Source organism: Amblyomma mixtum, chromosome 1 (genome assembly GCF_055824585.1).
Source record: "Amblyomma mixtum isolate Tamu chromosome 1, ASM5582458v1, whole genome shotgun sequence".
Classification (NCBI taxonomy): Eukaryota; Metazoa; Arthropoda; class Arachnida; order Ixodida; family Ixodidae; genus Amblyomma; species Amblyomma mixtum.
Window position 1 is genome coordinate 322340313 of NC_143012.1, and position 21441 is coordinate 322361753.

Sequence of the window (21441 nt, forward strand, 5' to 3'; positions counted from 1 at the left end):
ATATATATATAACACACAAACGACTGTATTCAAAGGGTCTTCTTTCTAGGATTAAACAGTTCGTACCTTGCACAAAGCACCTTGCTGCAGCCGGGGGCAAGGTCCCCAAGTTCGGGTGTTTTTGCCGGGATCCAGCATTGGTGGGCGCACACACGTCGAATAGCGAGAAGGAAGCCGACACGTGTTGACACCGCTTCAGTGAGAAAAACCGTTGAGGCAGGCTGCTTTGCAAGCATTTGTGTTTCTGAAGTGTCGCTTTAGGTAAAAACAAAAGTTTAATGGAAAGAGAAAAAACATTCATTCACTTCCAAAGTATTTAGCATGCCTGAGGCGTCCCACCATTCTTCAATTTTTTCTTCTCGTGGGAAGTCGACAGCACGCCACTTGCATCCGAATGCCGACAGGAACAGCTTTGGCGCCGAAGCTGATATTGCTTGTGGGTTGCTAGGGATATTGAGGAAGGTTTGGGAGAAAAAGCGGGAGGGCATAAAGGATGAAGTAAAAAATAAATCAACAGAAAATGCTCGAACGGCTAAACTTTTCGGTTGCATATCTGTCATACCGTAGCCCGAGAAACGGCGCCCAAAATTGAGATCAGGAACGTTGCTTCGTCGATCGATGGTCACAAGAACGATGAGTTTCTAGGAAAAAGAGCGCCGCATGACGACTCAATTTTATATGCTGCTTTGCATAGCAAATTTATCGGTGCTTGCGAAAAAAAAAAGAAGGGCCAGGAAAGGATTACAAAATACAAAGGACATAATTTTGTTCGGTGCGAGCACAGAATTCTATGAGCATTGGGTAGGATTTTTCTTACGTCGCAGTTGTGTCGACGCGTGGGCAGCGAACAGGAGGTGGAGGTGAGCGATTCGTTAAGTGAATAGTATATTGAAGAAGGCGCCCATTGGTGAAACCATAAGAAGAGCCTCGATTTGGCGTTTCCTTTCCAATCGTATTTTGACCGCATCGGACAAGAGGTTTTTGCGCATATAAAGATACGATACTCGTGGAAAGGGACGTCGAAGAAATAACAACCAGTTATTTGTGGAATCAAAAGGCGCGATATCTACATATCATGTGTGAGCCACTCTACTTTGATTTAAGATGGAAATGGTGGTATTTTGCTGCTTTCTCGCACTCAGAGCCCGATTTTCGGAGCTTGCAGGTGCGTAAGCTCCTGGAAGCGTTTCGCAAGCTTTGGTGTTCCACGGAGCGGCTTGCATTTTTTGTAAAATTAAGATGTAAGCCTGTGGCTGCATAACCAAAACATGTGCACTGAAAAACTTGTGGGAGAACGTCCCTACGTTACGGTTACCACCCTAAAAAAATATGCCGGGCCAAGTCAGTTTCAGCTAATTCTGTCAACTTACCGTAGTCATCATCGCCATCATCAACCAGATCAACCGGGTGACGTCTGCTGGAAGACGAAGTCCTCTACACGTGGTCTCCTCTAGCCCTGTTCCGCATAAGCCGGGGCCAATTTATCCTAGCAAATTTTCTGGTCCAGCAAATTTTTCCCGCGTCACTGTTTGCCGCCCCCGGGTGCGTTCCTGTTCTTTTGAAATCCACACTTTTGAAACCTTAAAAAACATCGGCTGCCTGTCACTCGTGTTACAAGTCTCGCCAAAGCTCATTTCTCCGCCCTTTGATTTTCGCTAGGGTGTCATTAACTTGAGTTTATCATTAAATCTGTGCTGAGTGTTTACTTTGCGCTGATTATTTTCCTCTTAATGGCTTGCTGCGCTGTCCTCAATATTATTTCAAGCCTTTTCATTATCATCCAAGTTGTTTAGGCTTTGTGGCCAGTACACCGCGATGAATCTTGCTTTTGAGCGATATTGCTAAGATGGTTCAAGAGAGCTTGCCAAATGCATTCAGGACGTGGTGAGACTTTGGAAATGGTTTTCAAAAGTTGCCTGCGCAGCATTTGTAATAAGAACTATGACTATAAGATTTGCAAGGAATCTTAAAGATAAACGTAGCTTGTATTAAAGCTCGAATTAATACTTAGATTTTGTAGAGCCTATTTAATTAAAAAAAATATTTTTCTACTAATGTACCTCTCCTTTTATGATCTGATATCTGCAGAGCAATGAATTTTTTTTTTGCAAAAGTAGCAAATTATTCTTTACACAGCTGGTACCAAAATTATGCTTTTGTAACAAAAACAAGATTTCCGTTTTTTTCATTGCGCAACGCAGTAAAATTGCCACCCATGAATTTTTTTTATTCAGAAAAAAAGAAATAAACTTACGCTGCTGATTCTGGTACCAGTTATGAAAAAGGAATTGATTTACACATGTCAAAATTTGTTCGTTTATGTCTTATAGTTCTCGAGTAAAGTGCACACAGACCTCCAAATATATTTTGAGAAAAACGCATTAACGACTATGAAAACGGCCACTTTTCTGGTCGACGAGACGATGAAAGAGAACGAAAAGCATTTTTGAGACCACGAATACAAAATATAATATATCTGTATTTTTTGAAAGATAAAAGAATTCTCTATAAGATGATCGGCAAACTTTAAAATCGATTTTTTTTTTTTTTTTTACAAAACAAAGTCTCACTCCACCTCAAGTTCGGCTTTGAGCTTTGTTATCGTTTCTTTCGTATCATGTGCAGCTGTCGTCACTGCTATAGGCTACCTTGCCGAGATAAATGCTTTCTATCAGCACGTTCCGTACGTTGTCGCCTAGTGTAAACGACTTAACTTTCCGTAGGACATAATTTTCGCGTTTCTCGCAAATCGCATGTGAGCCTGATGAAGTTGCTGTAGCGCTCAGTTGAAACACTTTGTTTTGTAAGAATGAACATACCGTAGTAATTTTAATGGGAAATGTTTATTTTCTAAGAAGGAAACAACTATATAAAAGAGTGCACCGCTGACCGCATGAACTCTTATGCCAGGGCATAGAAATATCTGCTTTTCCCCCACGAGAATTGAAACGAAAGCAACCAGAGAGTATCGCAGGCGTAGCGAATTCCTCGAAAATGGGAAGGTTCTCGTGAAAAAATAAAAAATGAAAACGAGAAAAAAGCTTGCCCAACTGTTTTTCCCATTCAGGAATGGATTCGTTTCTCGCCTGACGTACTTCCGCTGATTGTGCTATCAATCTACCTCAGCGCCACACCAGGCAGAGCCCTCTTGCTCTCTTTTTTTTTTCTTGTGTGACGTTTCCAGTAGGCTTCATTATAGAGTGCCACGTAAGGCTGAGCAATGCACCGGGAACAAATTATACTCGAGTCATTTTCCTCCCGCATGCCGTCTTTCTCGCGAAATTTTAATGGCCACCATTTCATTCACGACTACCTTTTTTGCTCGTTACTCCTCGGTTGTGCTACTTCCGGTTGTGTGGAAGTAGTTTCTCTTTGGTTCTGTCTTTTTCATTCATATCAGCTTCTCTGTAGCGGAAATGAATGGCACCGTGGTAGGTAAAGGCTTTGTCGAATGTTTAGAGCCCAGGGGGTTTGCTTCTAAGCCTTTTGGTGGGACTCCTGTATCATTCGTGGAAGTCCTACCATTGGTGGAACCAGGAGCAGAAATCGTACCTTAAGGAGATTTTATGAACCAAAGAGTGTGGTTTCGAAGGAAGCACCCTGGGCTCCAAACTTTTGACAAAGGCTGTACCTTTCAGGAAAAATGTCTACTAATATGAAAAAATGCGGTATTAAGACCGATGACTTTGGATTATAACGTGCGCTTGCACATAAGGTAAAGCTTTTCAGGGAACTATTCAGTACCTTTCAATGCAAATACTTGTTGGGGTAATTGATTCAACGAGCACCACAAGCTGTTCAAATCAAATGTAAGCACGCTCTGAGACCAGAATGTGAAAAGAGATATAGGTCAAAAAAGTGCTTGGTAGTTGTACATAGCTTCAGTGTCTGTAAAAATGTTTTTAAAACGAAAGCTTTACTGGCCTAGTTAAGCCAAGGTCATCGGCGCCGCAGTTTGACCTCCAAGTGGAGAAGTGGTGGTGGTGTGGCAGCCACGTCACATATCTTCTCTGATTGCCTCCTTTATCCCTACCCTTAAGGCGTGGTTCATGTGTCCACCGAGATGTGAGACAGATACTGCGCCATTTCTTTCCTCAGAAAGTTCCTTTTTCAGTCTCCTCTTTCTTCCTTTCTTCTTCCACCCCCTCCTTTATCCGTTTTTTTATGGCGCGGTTCGGATGTCTACCAAGACGTGATAGTTACTGCGCAATTTCTTTCCCTCGAAAACCAAGCCAAAAATAAACAAGTGGGCTAGTTCATAGGCGTTGGCGTTGACAATGTAGTAGAGTCCGTTGATTGTGACGAAAGTAAAGGCACGCAACTGGCTCTATGGGTCAGTGGACACCTCAATCTCGCTTTAATGTACGTGGCGTGGATGTCCACCTGCAAAAACCTGCTTTCGCTCAATATTTCATGCTTAGAAATGCTAAATCTCCCGTATTTTTTTGGCAGTTTGACAATATCGAGTTTTATTTTATTTGTTGCTTTATACATTGGTTTGGGACATAAAGAAAAGCAGTGACAGGCATAGGGACTTAAAAACGAGGAAAACATAAAGAGAAGACAGGTAGGACCCAAACATTTTCTCTTGTGGTGATACGCTCACCTCTTCTCTTTTCCTGTTTCTAGCTTCTTCGCAAATGATTAGGGGAAGAATACTGTTATGAAGGTGCCCATCGCCTTCTACACCCGACATCGCATGAAAAAAGGGGTCTTATATGTCACACGTAGACCGAAATGATAAAACTCTAACTGCGTTCCAAGAATCACCGCCGTGATGTTCCCTTTACCTATACTGCAAGCATAAATGCATCGCTTAAAAGATATTTCACGTGCAGGGAATGGAGAGAGAAAGATGGAAAGAAAAGTAAAGAAACCCGGTGTCGTCACAAAGCTTAAAGTGCGGCTATCGAGGAGCACGATACGCGTGGTCGTTGCCCATTACGCATTATTTTCAGTGTAGCTTTTGCACGGCTCGAATAGAATTTATAACGCTGGAAGCAGTCTGCAAGGCACTATCTGCAGCAAAATTCTACAAAAAAGCTGCCACCAGCGTTTATTCGCGGTTTAACACCTATGTCGGCACCTAAGTTCGCGACGTTTCATGTTCTGAAGTGCAATGACTGCGCGATACCGCTACCAAGTTGTTGAAAGCCAATCGCAGAGAAGTTCCTTTCGCTCTTTTCAGTAGCAAAATGCTTGAAATTTGATACCTTTTTCTAAAAATCACGCAGTGTGAAACAGAGTTCATGAGTATCGTCACTATGCAGCACGACTTGCACGATGTAAGGATTTGAATTACGCGCGGCGCTTCAGTGCTAACCCTAGAAGCAACGCCATGTCGCGCCGTTGCGGCTTCGCACGTTCAAAAAAATAGGGAAGGAAACTGGTAAAGAAAAGAAAAAACAAACATTTCACTTCTCGTGGAATGATCAAAGCCAGACTTATAAATCTCTTTCTATTTGTACCGAGTACGCGTGCTTATAGTAAATACTAAAGTGGGCCAGGAAACTTGGTGTTTCGTTCGAAAACACAACCTTTCATTTTGCGTACATTTCCCAGCTTATTGAGCCCAATGGAAAGTTGAGGCAGGGAGTGTGCCCTTCATGCTACAATTCGGTGGGCTAAGGTTGTATGGATTTCTTTATAAATAGCAGCTCAAGGCGTTGGTTGATGTAATTCTGCTTATTTTTTACATTTATCGTGGTAATACTTTCACTCATTTTGTTCAGTGAAACCCGACATCGCTGCAGGTAACGAGATGTTTGATTAATCTCCAGGCTTGTCTCTTTTATCTGTTTTAATGTGGCAGGGGCCAAACAGTGTAATCGTGCGATTGTTGCGAAAGTTCTTTCGGGCTATTGATGCCTACCAAGCATCAATCTAAGAATTGGATAAACCCAACTCGGAATCTTTCAAACCACAAGGTGGAGAAACGACATGGAGATGCAACAGCAAGCGGCGGTAAAAGGTTCACCATCACTGAGGCATAAGCAACCCGGGGGCGATGCGTAGGGTACGCCATTTCGAAAGGATCGACATGCAATGACAAAGGAAAACAAACACTTGAGGTTCGCCTTTCACAGAAACACAGCGCCATGTGCCCTACCAAGGGATACGTATTTTGTGTTCAGAAACTTTAGTGGCTTCAACCTTCTCATGGAGGTAAATACGAGGTCACAGAGCGTCAAAGCACCTATGGTCCTCAACTTTCTCTTCGCCAGTTGTCATTCATTGCAAGCGGCCTGTTTTAACCTTGCTGCTCCTGTTACTATACTTGCTCAAATACCTGTGAGAGATGCGTAGTACGAGACGGTGACGGCTTCTTTAAGTGCCTACTACAGTAACATATTTTGCTCGTGAAGCTGCGAAACAAGGAATTATCATTTCAAAGAGGTCCTCCTGTCTTTAAGATTCTAGGCTATTAGCACAAAATACTTTACCATTTTACCCTGACAATGTGCTGATTACCACGGCGACCTCCACAGCAACTTCTATATTCTCACTCGTAATGATTTCTCCTAGGCGCTGATGACAATTTAGAAGTCCGCTTAAATTACCAATCATAAAGAGCATGCCTTCGCTCAATTTCTACAATAAATAAGTCGTCCTGAGTTAGCACCAGTATGGCAGAAATGGGAATCGAACAGAGTCGAATGAATAACGGAAATAGTCTCCACCGCACCACTGCTTCTTAGGATGTCATGGCCTTAATAGGACGCTGAGGCCAAACCATTAAAATATTGTTCTCAGTAACAGTAGCGAAGCCTCTGGAATTTGCCCCCAAACTTCGTCTCGACGCATGCATTTTAGTTGCGAAATCAGCTGGTGAAGGCAACACCGGTCTTTACTAACTAGTAAAAGGTTCGTTTTCGGTGAGAGTTGTTTCTTTTTGTTTAGAATGCGGTACCCTATCGATGCAGGCCAACTTGTATTTGTCTTCACTCTCGCGTTAACAATTCCTGAAGCTGCGCAGCGTCCATTCATCTACGCAGTAATAGTAATTCGTTTATTACATTTGCGCAGCACCCAAAAGAAGTGAACCGATGGGGCGACGTGGCCACACCGCAGCTTACCAGCTTGTGTGGTTTGATGATTTAGGAGCACTGGGAAATGCAGCCAGATCGATCGAGACAAATTTATCTTGCATTCGTGTTTACTCTAACATCATCGTTTTTATTACTGCGTTAGTACAGAAGTTACTCGGATGGAAGCGGTGTTCATCACGAGTGCACGTTGCCTGCATCCAGGCGAAGCAAACCATGGCCTCTCCAACCCCCACGAAGCCGGTGTTCAGACTCCGCGCAATCAAGCGGCAGACGGAAAAAGGCTCGCATATGTTTTACTTGGTCGAAGCAAGAAGCGCCAGGCCGGCTTTCTGTACACCGCAGGGCTTTTCCGGCCCGTTACAAACGCGAATCATCGCACCTAATGAGGCCTTTGCTCGCCTACGGTCGGTAAACGGCTTACCAAGAAAAGGGCTTGTTCGGCGCGACGCCTTTGCCCGAGCGCTGCCCTGTCGTTGTTTCTGCAGCCGATCAAAGCGAGCCGCTTCTGGCGAAAGGGGTTTGCTGCGTATACGTGCGTTTGTGAGATTGATGGCTTCCTTCCGAGGGGCTGTTGGAGGTAATAGACTATAAAGCGACACATATCGTGCTAAAGCGGAGAATAAATACGATTTTCCCCCTAGTCTATATATGTCTATGGGGATATATGCAACAATGAGGGCAACGATAAGGAGCTTGAAAGGAAGTTCGAACACCGAAGAGTGAGTCACGGAAAGGAACATGACAATTGCTGTGTTATAAGATCAAAAGAAACCCGCCACACACCAACCTCCGGGCTGAACCAACCGTAGTGATTGGTACTAATGCCCTCCTTCCTTGTCTTAATAGCAACCACTCTCAAGTCAGTTCAGTTCAGTTCATTTATTTAAGTCGTGTACAATGGCTGAGGAGAAAGGAAAAAAAGTTGCCCACGCGGCTTGACAAAGCTCCCATCTACCGTTGCGGTTTGGCACGGCGAAGCCAGACAGCAGTAAAACAATAACAAGAGAATGCATGGAATAACAAATATGTACAACATCTTGATAACAGATCACCAGAATAGTCTCTGTACTGCTACACACACGCAAATAATAGTTTAATCACAGCACATGGATACTTTGTTTATTTTACAGTTGGATATTATTCATTCTTTTGTAAGAACATATTTCTGACAGCGTTATATGAAACGGAAAGAATGGATAGATTAGTGAAAGTGTCTCTATTAAGGAAGGACGGTTACACATAACGGAGAGTTTGAAAACCGTAATTTGTGCGTGGACAAGGTACATACCAATATTCGTAGTGTCTTGTGTTGTTAACAGCGGTATTTTCCCGTAGTTTCGCAAGGTCAGCAAAAAATGTGGTGTCACTATGTACCTGAGATTTGTACTGCTGAATTACACGGTACTGATGAATAAACCTTGCATCCATAATGCGGTATTTTGCAAATAGAGTACTCGTAGGTGATAAGTATGTAGCACCTGCAGTTGCTCTGACTGCATTTTTTGTAATGTTAAAACCTTCTGAATAGTAGTTTGCGTCGTTGTACCCCATACCAAATGACAATATTTAACATGAGAGTCAAAGAGGGCATGGTAAATAACAAGTTTTGTCCTTATAGGTACCATGCACTTTAACCTTCTGAGTATGCCGACAACGCGAGCTACGCGAGTCCACCTGCATAACACATGCACTGATGGTAGTTTCTCGAGATAACACAAAAACTGCTCAAAGCTGCTGGTAACCACTGGCTAACGTTTGTTTGAGCAGCTCGGAAAGGCACGGAAGCGCAGGATTAGACTGCAGAAAATCAGCTACTATGAAGAGGTCAGGCAAGACATTGGTAATGCGATCTCTGCGTATTGCTTTGAAGTTATTTACTACTGATTATTATATTTTGTACTATTCAGGGAGCGCGCTGCATATTTATGGTGGTTCAGAGGTTGTCATAGTGAATTAAGAGCTGTAACCGTTATTGATTGATTTACGGAGCCATCGACAGTCCAGCGATCGATCCCCCTTTCCACGCAGGCTGCGCGCCGGGTGCTATTCACCGGAGGGTCGATGGCGACGGTCCCCGGCTGCTGCTTGAGCCTCCCAACGTTGTGCGCTTCTCGAGCGAAAAGGGCGCCGCGCTCCCTTGCGCTGCGGAGGGACAGCCGGCGCCCAGCATCACGTGGGAGACGGCTGACGGAAGACCAGTTCACCCGGTGAGAACACCGCGGATCCTTGCCGCCAGGGTTGCCATTGGGAATTTTTCAAAAAGAGCCAGAACTGAAGCTAAAAGTAGCCAAAAGTAACTACGCCACCTGATCTTGGCGCCAAATTTGTAGCCAAGTAGAAAAGAACCATTATTATAAGCAACTTTTATTAATGAACAATAAATAATATCATTTTGAATCAACACAAAAACAAAGAGTAAATAAAGAGCACGAAATTTTGGGCCTCTTGCTTGGCCTTCAAGTATCAGGTACGTTGCAAATAAATAAAAGTTCAGTCCGCGTAGTTTAATTTTGGCACATTCTATTCAACAACTCAGCAGGAACGTTAAACGATGATATTTTTCTTGGAGTCGTAGCCCAAATTTGATTCGCAGAATCGCCATAAGCAAGTTCAGCTTCATTTTGTTACGGATCTCTGTTTTCGTCAAGTTAACGCAAGAGAACACGCGCTCTGAATCAGCATTAGAAATTGGAAGGGTCAAAATGTTCAGTGCTCCTTGCGCCAGGTGTTGAAAAGGGCATTCGCCGCAAGTGTCCTTGTACGATGCCGCTACGTGCCAGAAAGTCAAACATGATGCGCGATCAAGGGCACCGCTAATTCTCTGCTGCTGGCGTATTTGAGACTCCAGTTCGTTGGAGGAATATATGCGTCGAGGACGCGCGCGCATCAAGGCGACCAGGACAGCAATGAGGACAGCAAAGCTTGGAAATAATTGTTATTTTCTGTTCTTGCTTGCTATTGTATATGCAATTGCAAAAAAAAATGGCTAGTAAATGCGCCAAAATAGAAGTTCAAAGTAGCCAGAAAGTAGCCAAGGAGCCAGCGTGAAATTTTCATCGCCAGACGGGGTCGAAAAGTAGCCAATTTGGCGCAAAGTAGCCAACAACGGCAGCCCTGCTTGCCGCGCCGCTCGCGAGGGCGGAGAACTGATAGTTGACAGAGATGCTTCGGATGTCGTTAGGTCTGTCATGTACACTCACGGACACAAGCTTACAGAATGCGAATTTATGAAAAATAATTTATTTCTGCGTTGCCTCGTTAGCAGGTCAGATAAAAATTCAGAGGGCACTTGTACTCTCTAAAGTGCTGCAAGGCGAAAGCCGGCTCCTGGCACACTGCTAGTTTGTTTATTATTTTTATTTTTTTTCACGCTTTTAATTTTATTTCTGTTTTAGTTTTGTTTCTTTTCTTACTTTTATTTTATTTATGAAACCCATGCATACACTAGATGCGTCTTTATTCATGCTCAAACCGTGAGCCTTCGTGGCGGAGTGGTAGCGTCTCCACTTCAAATGCCAAAGGTCCTGGTTCAATTTCCAGCTTCGACTCAGGTTTTTTTAAGTAGTGACGCCGAAACGCGGACACACTTGCTAGCACAACTTGGTCACGACAGTGTAAGGCATTAAAGGCTTTTGCCTTAATATCCGTTCCCGAAGATGGAGCGCGCATATGCCCTTATATTTCTAGGCTTTTCATTCACCAGCTTTACCTGATGCAGCAGAAATAGAAATATTTTTCTGCGAACCTGCATGCTGCGAACTTTCGTCCACGAGTGTACGTCGGCAGTTACTCGGAGAGCCCACATCTTCTGGCCGTTATTGTGAAGTGGCAGGGCTGGCCGCAGCTCAACGAATACAGTAATGAGAGTATAGTGAGGCTGCAGCTTCAGAGGAAAAGTTTTCATCGGGAATCTAAGAGCCAAAAGGACAATTGGAATCACACTTCATTACGGGAACGAAGAGATAATTCGTGCCCTCTTTATCTTTCTTGTTTCGACACCATAGTTTCTGCAAGCTGTGTAAATTTAACAGCGCTTCAACAACACCAGTTCTCTGCCTTTGCTTACTATGTTCACGAGAAACAGCCGCACAGTGTTTTAGATACTAATGGATTTGCTCTAATTTATTCGTAATTCTGCAGAGGTTTACATAGCTCGAAACTAGGAAAAGAATGCAGATGCGTATTGTCATTCTGTTTTTTTTTTCAAATGAAACATATGACTATAAAGAGGTAAGAAATTTGGACAGCCGGGCCGTTGGTCTAAACTGCGGTTAGTTAGTATAGAAATAACAATGCATTTATTGGCGTTGCGTGTCAACTTTGACTGTTTGGTTAGTCGCAAGAAATTTCTTCTGAATCTGCAGCTGAAAAACCAAACCCATCAAGCACGTAGACGTCGCGCACGTTCCGCTGCGAGAATTCCCATTTTCATAGTCGTGGGTTGACAGGACGCGAGCATTAACCTGTGTCACAAACACATGGTTTGCTACAATCCTCATAATAGGTCACTTGCCTAAGGGGCGTTCTTGCTACGTTATATATCGATGCGTTGTTATGTATTGATTGCATGAGCCACAACTGATCCCCCAGTTGAGAAATTAACTTGCTGGCTGGAGCCCCTGCCTTGCCATTGAACGCTTCTGGTATGCGGTTGCAGGTCCTCGGACTAACGGAGCTGTCTATGAATGGCTCGCTTGTGTTCCGACCCTTCGGATCTTCCCATTTCCGGCCAGAGGTGCACTCGGCCACCTACCGATGCGTGGCGTCCAATCAACACGGTCTCGTCAAGAGCCGCTTAGCGCACGTCCAAGGCGGTGAGTATTGTTGCTTTTGGTGGAATCGAGCAAGGCGACGCGAATGTCAGTGGAACAAGACTCGAGCTCAGCACATTCTTGTATGAGTACTTATTTGAACGAGGCTCTCAAGACTGCTCAAGAGAAGTGTGAGACTCAAGAAATGTGTGTGAACGTTTGCTTTGCCTCATTTTTTTTTCATACAGGTAACTGTGGTGAAAGCTTCAGGCTTTCCGTTCCAGATAAGCCTACAACACACCCCTAGCTATCGTTGATTCCATTGATGCACTAGGTCCCTGCTTGTGTCTAGGACCTGGCAGGACCTAGTACCCTTGCCTGGAGGAGAGGTTTGTGCACTTTTGCCCGGAAAGATCGCGAGTTCACCGAAAATCTCTCTCGAATTTGCTACCAGAGTTTTTTAAAGAATCATTACTTCAAGATTCCACGCATTCTCCTTTCTCTGTAGTGTGCAGTACTGTCTCTGCGTTTGAATTTTAAGGTGTTTACCATTGGGTGGCCGAAAGAAACTCGCGGATTCCGAGATTAGCGCTTCGCTTTGCATGAGGATAAAAAAAAAAACTTATCTAGAAATTTTACGATTCTTGTGTGAGGGACTTTCATCGGGATAAGCGGAGCATTTATCAACCCAGAACTCCCGATTTCACCTGCTGCCCAACGAGAACAGTGCATATCTGGGCCGTGGCGCTGAAGTTCTCGACGAAATTTCATTTATGGACAAGTGATGTGTCGACCCGGAAGACTTTTCGCTGGCAGAATAAGAGCACAAAGCTCAGATGGTATGTTTGCTGTAGACGCGAATGATAGAATGCTAGCTCATGTGTCAGCTGCACTTGCTCGGTCACACGTTTCTTGCCGCATGACGCCAGGAGCTTGCTGATAGGCGCGCCCTGCAGGGGTAAATAACCGTAGGCCTCATTATGACCGGCTCGTTTAACAACAGACACTAAAGGCTTGACCCAATTGTCGCTTTGGCAAGGATAGATAAAAACAAACCAATAGCTGCCGTTGCACCTGCGGCACGCAAAGGAAATGTCGTGGCGGAAAGTCACCAAATTTCTAGAGGACTTCGAGCAACATGACAAGCTGAAGTCCGGTCTTCGTCTTATTCTGAGGATCCAGAGGGTTCAGTCCTAAAGGAACCGTTTTTTTCCAACTCACAAAAATATGCAAAAGAAAAAAGCGAATGAACGTTTCGCCGCGCTAACGAGTTCAGCGGCTTAATGACGCCCTTCCCCTTACGCCCGTAACCTGCCCAAGGAATTGGCGCGGCTGTTAAATTAAATGAGTCGAGACGACGCTGAAGGGGCCATCGGCGTTTCGCCAATGAGAAGCTTCCGAGTTAAGCGCTTTTGAGGGTCCTAACGAACGAACGTAATTGCCTCGTTTTTTATGTGTGTACATAAGAGACCGCATGACCCATCAATTGTTTATCTTTTTTTGAGTGATAACTTTTTCTTCGTTTTCCATTAAATTCCGTCTGTTAGAGCTTTACTGTAAGGCTTTGCGAAAGTATTTTGGTTTCCTCTGTCGCACAATTTTCAAAACAAATAAATCTGAGCAATTTGATGTACCGATCCCTTGGTGAGCGGGTGATAATACAAAAACCTCAGGCATCCAATTAATGTAAATGCGCTAAGATAATGTACAATAAGGTATACTAAATCAAATTCAATAATTATTAGAGAATATAGAGTGAGCTTAGCTTTGTGCTTGATTGAAAAACAATGTATTGTCTTACTAAGTTTGTCAACAGGAAACGTAATGCGCCGTACACATTACAGATCGGCCGCACAGGCACGGCGTTCAAAGTGGTCGTGCTTATTCTTTTTTTTTTTCAGTCATCTCAGCTTGGGCGTTAAAATCGCTACTACCACACACCGTTTTTGTTTTTTTATTACATCTAGGGCTCAGCGTTTTCACTTTCTGGCATCGAAACTTGCGGCGTATGCTTTGCAGTACATTTTCGTACAGAGTAGTGTGTGTGTGTGTGTATATATATATATATATATATATAGTGTTTTGTTATTTTCATTCCTTCGAATGTCTATTTCAACTACTTATTTCGGTGGTATCTGTAGGAGCCGGGACCCTTTGTCAAGCTGTCACCACAGCTTTTAGTCCCGGCTCCTCCTTCGTAACAAAGGAAATAAACTTCAACTTCAACTTCAACTAACAATAGGACAAGTGGCCAGCAGTATTGAGACCTCTAATATTTGCGAGTACAGGGTTTCTTGTCGATGACTATGCGCAACGTTATTGTAGAATAATACTTCCACTATACCGACTGGGCAGACGGTCGCGATCGCACTGGCTGCTACGCCCTGATACTCCACCGTCTGCCGAGTAACAACAGGAGAGACTGCGTCTCTTTCGCGGCGCTTTGTATGGCTTCTTGTAGAGGTTACCTCCGCGACGAAGTCTTCAGCCGCGAACTTGTCTCATCCGTTTCCTTTTGTAGCTTTCTTCCAATTCCTTTCGCAGTCTATTAATAATGCAGTGAATTCTTACGGAAAAGGCCATCTCCATTTGTAGGTTATAAAGGCTGGCCGCCGCCATATTGCTCCATGAACTGCTGTGAGCAATGGGCGCAGCAAGTGCTCCCTGGGCGTCCCATTATTGCTTGACCGGCAACAGGCGTGCACCAGGCGCGCACCGGGCGTGCACCAGGCGTGCACCAGGCGTGTGCTAGGCATGCACCAGGCATGCAGCAGATATGCGCCAGGTGCAGGCAAAGTGGAAGCACGGTAGCTGCAGGTGCACACATCAGTTTAGCGAATAATATGGCAAAGCCCAAGTTGCAAAGGTGTCTAGTAGGATAAAACCTAAAAAAAAAAAAACAGCTGGCAACTATGGACCACGGCCCACAAGGTTCTGCATTACTTCGCTGACCAATCACAACTGTGACAAAAGAGAGCTTTTTAATGCGTGGCTGTAATAAAGAAGCCAGAGACAAAAATCTTGCGCTTATGATTTCATTTGGAAATTAGCTTCTGGTTTAGGTTATAAGAAAAGCTTTAACAATGAACTATCTTCTTGTAGCAAAGGGATTCCATGTGGTTGTCATGAATGTAAGCAGAGCTTCACCGTATAAGCTGTATCCGACCGTGAACAAATGTGTGGATGCCTCTACGTACGTAATGCCAATGCCTTGTCTTATCTACTAAATGAAGCTGTAATGAAAAACGAAAACTAAAGCAGTGCACGTTTCAATAATTAGTATAGCTCGTGACGTGATATCTATTTCATCGCCACCTGGGCTCCAAGAGTTGTGCTCAGTGTCTGACTATCAACGCCTCGTTCTGGCAGTATTTAAGATCTCGTGAACTTACATTCTGCGTTTAGATGTTTGAATTTTCATTTGTGCTATATGCTGTTTGTGCCGATGCGTTAAGTCTTCCGGTGCGCATTTTATGTTAAGAGCTCTTTGCATGTTTCTTCACGCCAAACGAAGTTTTGACGCCTTAGAGCATCACGAATAATTCTTCAAGACTGACAGGAACGATAAGCTTCGTGTTTTCAGCCCGGTATTTTGTCAAGGAAAGCAAATTTCCATAAAATATTCAGTCGCAACGAACGCCAAAATTTACGCAAGCTGCGCCTTAGCGCATTGGTTTGGTTTATCGATCGCAGTCGTCAAAAGAGGCAAATCAGGTCTCCGAATACCTACACGAGCAAAAAGAGAAAACGAGAAGTACAAGGCGTCCTCAAAATGTACTAAGCGAAAAAGCCACAAAAACTAACTTTTCTTATGGAAGATAAAAAAAAACAATCACGCATTTGGAGGTTTAGTATTTGATTTTCTTTTGGTAGCAGCTGTTTTAAAGCTTCCAGGGACAAAAAATGCAGCATAAGGGTCGTGAATTCAGGCTCAGTTCTATGCAAGGACACAGGAAGGGTAGGCGTATTCAAGACGTCGTTCAGATTGCATAGATTTTTGAGCTTACCTATGCTGCACTACCTGTCGTGAAGGAAGTGCGGAGAGCAATAAGAGCAGAGCGCTTCTTTTCCGGTCGATACTTCCGCTTTAAAAGGATGCGAAGGCTATACAGGAAAGAAAAAGGAACTTGGGTCGCATTCCGTCCAATTTGAGAAGGAATCTGATCAGGCCTACCGAAGAGTGCTTTCCGTCCCTTTTCCGCTCTCTTCTTTAGAGGTTCGAACTTTGAAATGCCTTATCATAGTGCCTCTCTTTCTGCCTTATGTCTCGCTGGAATTCTCCTTTCTGTTTGACATAGTTAATGATCAGTGCTGACAGTTTTTTGCGCTTCTATTCCTGTGCGCGAAATATTTCCCGTTTTGACTTCTCTTTAACTACTGCAGGCAAAAATGCTTTTCTGTCATGATTCCAGCTTGCAAGCGCCGTAGGAAATTAGGAACTAATGAGCAATACAGAGACGCTGCTCACGTAAGTACGAAAGTTAAAAGAAAGCAATTAAAACTTTGATGTCAGTTGTCCAGGGATTCTGAGCTGAAGGGCCAATTTACATGAACACAATTCTATAAATTCAAAGTGAAAAGCCCATTTTGATGAAAATGAGCTCTGAAGAACGAGAAATTTAGTATTTGCAATGCTTGTGGTTTGAAATGCACTGAAGCGAGTAGCCCGAAGACTTGTCTCTGCAGTGCATGTTAGGTATCCACCCGGCCGTCCATATATGTCCATCCGTAAGGTTGGGATAACCGTTTTGACAGCGTATTTCTTTTCATGCTCGGATTGTGAGTAGCTCATAGTCGCCACATCGTGGGGTACAACATGTATAAGGCTTCAACAAACGAATCAGTATATCGTAAAAACAACTTCTGTGAAACCACAGCCCGAAAAAGCTATCCTCCCTGAGAATATGAGACGCAGGTATACATAGAGTGAAGTTGTAATCCGGAGGCTACAGAAATGGTCAGTATAAAAGCTGCCTAACAAGTAGTAGAAATAAATTTCATTCGGAAGACTGATGGATAGCTATCAGATATACGAGCTTTTGTCGTCGCTCTCACAACAATAAGGAAATATTCCAACCGGAAAAAGCGAGAGAAAATGCGATGTTTCTTTATCTAATGGCCGCTATTCTCTAATAAGTTTGCTACACCACACAATGTTAACCCTGTAAGCTCAACGGCCACTGAACACACCCAGGATATGTTCGCACTGGTGCAGACGAAGAGGCCGCCCTCGAGTCCACACATGGGTTTCTCGGAAAAGGAAGAGATCAACATCAAATGCTCGTCAAGCGTCCTCCCGGGTCCGCATCCGAAGCGCTAATGCCCCTTGCCTCTGTTCTTTGCCTGTTTATTTCTCGGACGAGCCTGCGCCGACAATCTTCGGCGCGACAACAAAGCTGCTGCACTTTCCCATCAAAGAAATAAAAATACGCGAGCGGGTAAAGCTTAAATAACTCCCCAGTGAAGAGGAAAGGGGCAGTACGCTCGGGAAACGCTATTCCAACAGCGGGAAGAGGCCGCATTTGTCGCAGGTCGCTCGCTCCGCTAATATCCGTAATCAGAGCGAGGCGACACGCTCCTCGGCACCACTGCACTTTACCGCGAGAATGATGCCCGTCTCGCCAACCCCCGTGAACATCAGGGCAGGCGCCGGGGTGGCGGTGTGCTCGGCGGTGAACGCAATGAGTGAGTGTGCGTGTGAAACCGGCAGGCGACGCAGAGAAAGCAGCTCGTTTGTGCCGTGACCGATTTCCTCTGCCCACTTGTCGCGCGCAAAGGAGGCGACGTTTGGCAAGGAACGTCGCCTCGCCGATGGACATTTTAGGGAGCTGTTGAAAGGGCTCCGAGGCTGTCTTTGTGTGCGCGGGACGACTCGGTACTTTTTCGTGATAGAAGCAGCCTTTCGCCGGCTAGTGAGTGCAGATGCGATGAAAACGAAGTATGGGCTAGAGAAAAATATTCACTTGTTTGACTACACTGTGCAACAATCTTTCTGTACCGTCGTGTGTGCATTAACGCAGAAATGTGGTTGCAGATTTTTTTTAGGAATGCCAAGAAACGAATCAAGACGAATACAAGAAACAAGAATAGAAGGAAGGAGTAGGAAATAAAAATGGATGAAAGTGCCGTAGTACACGGGATTATTTCTTGTAGTAGATATTCTTCTTTATTGTATGATATACATGAGAAGCAGAATGTTGTGGCTCACACGAAAAGAAGTTGAAAACATTTTCAGTAGTTTCTGTTCACTGTTGCTACAGAGACCATAACGCACTGCTTGAATTCGTGTTGCTTGGTGAAAACAATGGCTTCAGGGCGCAAAAAAAGAAAAGAAAGGTTCCTGCTGATATAGATAAAAGGTGAAATACTCGGAGAAAGCACATAAATTGGAATGCAGGATCATATTTAAACCGACAGGAACGTATGGAATAAATTACATGAAAACTGAGAAGGGAGTAAACGAATACGAAACTAGCCCCGACGCAGGTAGTGCCGAGTTACATTGTGGGGTGTTAACGGCACGGTGTGGGCAGAATACAGATGAGAACAACGCACTAAAGTCCTACTACAAGGCTTCTATAACCTGCGTGTAGGCATTGTGTAAAAGTGTCAAGTTTTGATAAATAATTACAATGTAGAGATGGAATGAAGGTTAAGAGCAGCTGTGGAAGAGTATCTTGATATGAGAAGTGATCTTCGCTGTTTGATGCGTAATGTACATGTCTGAAAGGACAGTCTATAAAAAAAGCCGCTTTGGTATGCTGCGTTTTCGAATCTGGCGATACTTTTTCCAGATATGAAACTGCAAATTTCGAAATTTTGTTTGCATGGGCAGTCTTGGAGTTTGGTTGCATTTGCCCGAGAAGACTGCATCTACCCATGAATTTTTAGTCGCTTTGCAGTGTACGACTTCTCGGTTCATCGCAGCCGTCCGCAACACCTTTCACTCTATTGCTCATTTCTGGATACGCGATTTTAGTGAAAAGGAAATTCCCACTTCCACGCTGGAAACCTTTAGCAATGTTTCCTTCTTTTCCGCGCACAAATCCCGCGGCCGACAAAACGTCTCTTGGACTTGCGGGGCACTTGTGGCAAAACCTAAAGTGGAAAGCCCTCCTCGAGGGCCAAGCGCGTCTTCATGTATTGTGTACAATAAAAAGCAAGATGCGATAAGGGTGTCTAAATTCAATATCGCTTCGTACTTTACCTTCCTCTATTTTCCTGTATCTTCGCAGGGCAGGGGTAGGCGATGCTTGGTGAACTAAACAAAAATAGAACTTTTGGGCTCTGCGCCCAAGTCACGACCTGAAAGGCACTGCACCTGCGGCCAAGCCTACGTCCCGATAAAAATGTGTGTGTGCGGGGAAGGGGGGGGGGGGGGGGGGGCGGAGGCAGCCCTTTGTTGAATGTGCTCGCTAAGTACAAAAAATAAAGTTTCGTAATTTTAGTGTGTAACAGCGCGCTTGGAAGGAATCTTTCTTTTACGGTTGCACCTTAAAAATGCATGCAGCTGTTCTCGAGTTCAGAGGCGACCAACAAAAGTCTATTCTACTTATATTTACATTTTGCTTGGATGAAACAGCGGTGCCGAAAAAAAATTATATTTCACTTCCCAGGGCATCGGCATGTACCACTCTGAACTTGGAATAAATTTCAGTAACGTTTTCGTAAATTTATTCAGTCGCCGGCAGCTGTATTATGCACTTCAACAGACCATATATCGGAGGTGTACTTTGGGCGTCGAAGTTCACCCGTAAGAAAATTCAGAAACTATTTCTCTGATCAAACGCATGCTCTGCAAAGCGTCTTTGATCGATTCATATAGCGAGCGTACATTGTATTCTGATATGCTTAGGACGCGCGAACTGACCCATCAGCGGGAGCGCTTGCGCATTGTTTGCGCATGCCAAGTTTATAGTGGAACAACAAGTGCCTGTACTGTTAATCCGCCACGTTGGTGCCGCTTTTTGTAAACAGTCTATACCTGACTTTTTTGCTGGAGCACTGGAGGAAGTCCGCCAACTACATGAACGATATACAAATCTAACCGCTTTCTTTTGGATAGATCCCAGCTTGTTCATACTGCATCTAGTTTAGATGTCTCAAACAATTGTTCCATATTCTGTCCACGTCTATCCAGATCGAGATCCATATTCTAAGAAACGTTTACGCTCGTATACGTAATCCTAAAAGCATGGACCCAAATCTGCGTTCTAATTCAATTTTAATTCGCCGCAATTTACCAGCAAGGAGAGCTGTATCCGCCTCATCGGCACCATGGCTATGGCGTGCGAATGTTGAGCACGATTTCGCGCGTATATTTCCAGTAGCGGTAGCAGAATATCGCAAAAACGTCGGGGTACTGAGACTTCGTGGCTCGCTAAAAAAACCCCGTGCCAGAAATTAATCAGCGACCTTCTACTGAGACATGCGTAATGACTTACGATGTTGCCCTCGGACGTAAGTTAATACTTGATCATTAATTTTATGGCATAAACTTGCCAAAAAAGCGCCTTTTTCCTGGCGTTTTTGTCAGTACCGTCCATGAACGCTGAACGATATTTCATCTTAAAAAAAATGAAGAAGCAGTTATTTCATAAAAAGTGGGAGGCGGTTGTAAATGCATTTTTCATGAAAAAATTTTGTTTTATATCTATCGTGTCAAATCTTTGCTGTCCAAAGTACAGACGAGGCAGTACATTAGCGCAGAAAAAAAATACACTATCTGTAGTAAAAAAAAAAACAACTTCGTTTGGTTTGGAACAGCCGTTATTTTACTATTAGGGAGCGTACGTGGAGGACGTTGAAATGAAGGGAAAAAAAATCATTGCAGTTCAGTTTTTTTTATGTGTTAGAGAGCGGAGATGCGACCTGAATGAAATTACAGTGAAAATCCGCGCACAGGAGACAGCTAGTGCTCCGAAAAATGAAACAACTATCAGCGTTCAAGGCGTCGTCGTCGCTTTTGTTATCTTTATAATGCTGTGAGAGAAAACAAAAACAGCGACAAGAAGGTATGGGGCACTTTTATAATAAGGCACCTAAAGTTTCACACAGCAAAAGTTCCCATAGCCGATCTTTTTGTTTCACTTCGTTTCAACCAAATCTGCATTCGCCTTTCTTTTTACGGAGCGATGTGTTCAGAGAAAACACAAAAAAATGAAAATGTATTACTCACGTGTTGTTTTCGAACGAAAGTGCGTTATTAATATCCATAATTTCGCCCTCTCAGGGTATTCGCAACAAACTATTACAGGCCTCTAGAGCCGTCCCACCGGGGGGACTGAACAGAAAGGCAGTATTGATTTTCTTCGAGAACGCGGTAGAAATCAATATAAATGAGCGCTGCCGAAACAAAACAGGCGAAGATCAAGCGCCAAGTGTTTTCCCTCCGAATCGTCACATGCAGGTGTAATAAAAGCTGACGAAGAAATAAACACAAGCATTCGAGCAAAGCTGAAGACCAGAGTCAAAAACAAATAAAATAGAAGCAGTCAAGCACCTCCCTGCTTCAGTCGCGAAGAGGTCACAAAAGCGGTTCCCCAAGGAGCTTAGAGTTTATTTCTCTCTAAAAACTTTCGTCTGCCAAAGCGTCGAGAAACTCAAGGAGAACGCAACTGTGCGTGGACGGACTTCGAGAC

General features: G+C 44.0%; 1 protein-coding gene across 1 annotated transcript in view; it reads left to right on the forward strand.

Moving 5' to 3' along the window:
* LOC149372709 (cell adhesion molecule Dscam1-like) overlaps nt 1-21441 on the forward strand; it is an 87465-nt gene that overhangs the window by 15823 nt on the left and 50201 nt on the right. Inside the window, exons 2-3 of the mRNA XM_089567261.1 lie at nt 9078-9256; nt 11707-11863. Coding sequence (XP_089423387.1) covers nt 9078-9256; nt 11707-11863 — 336 coding nt within the window. The remainder of the gene's footprint in view (nt 1-9077; nt 9257-11706; nt 11864-21441) is intronic.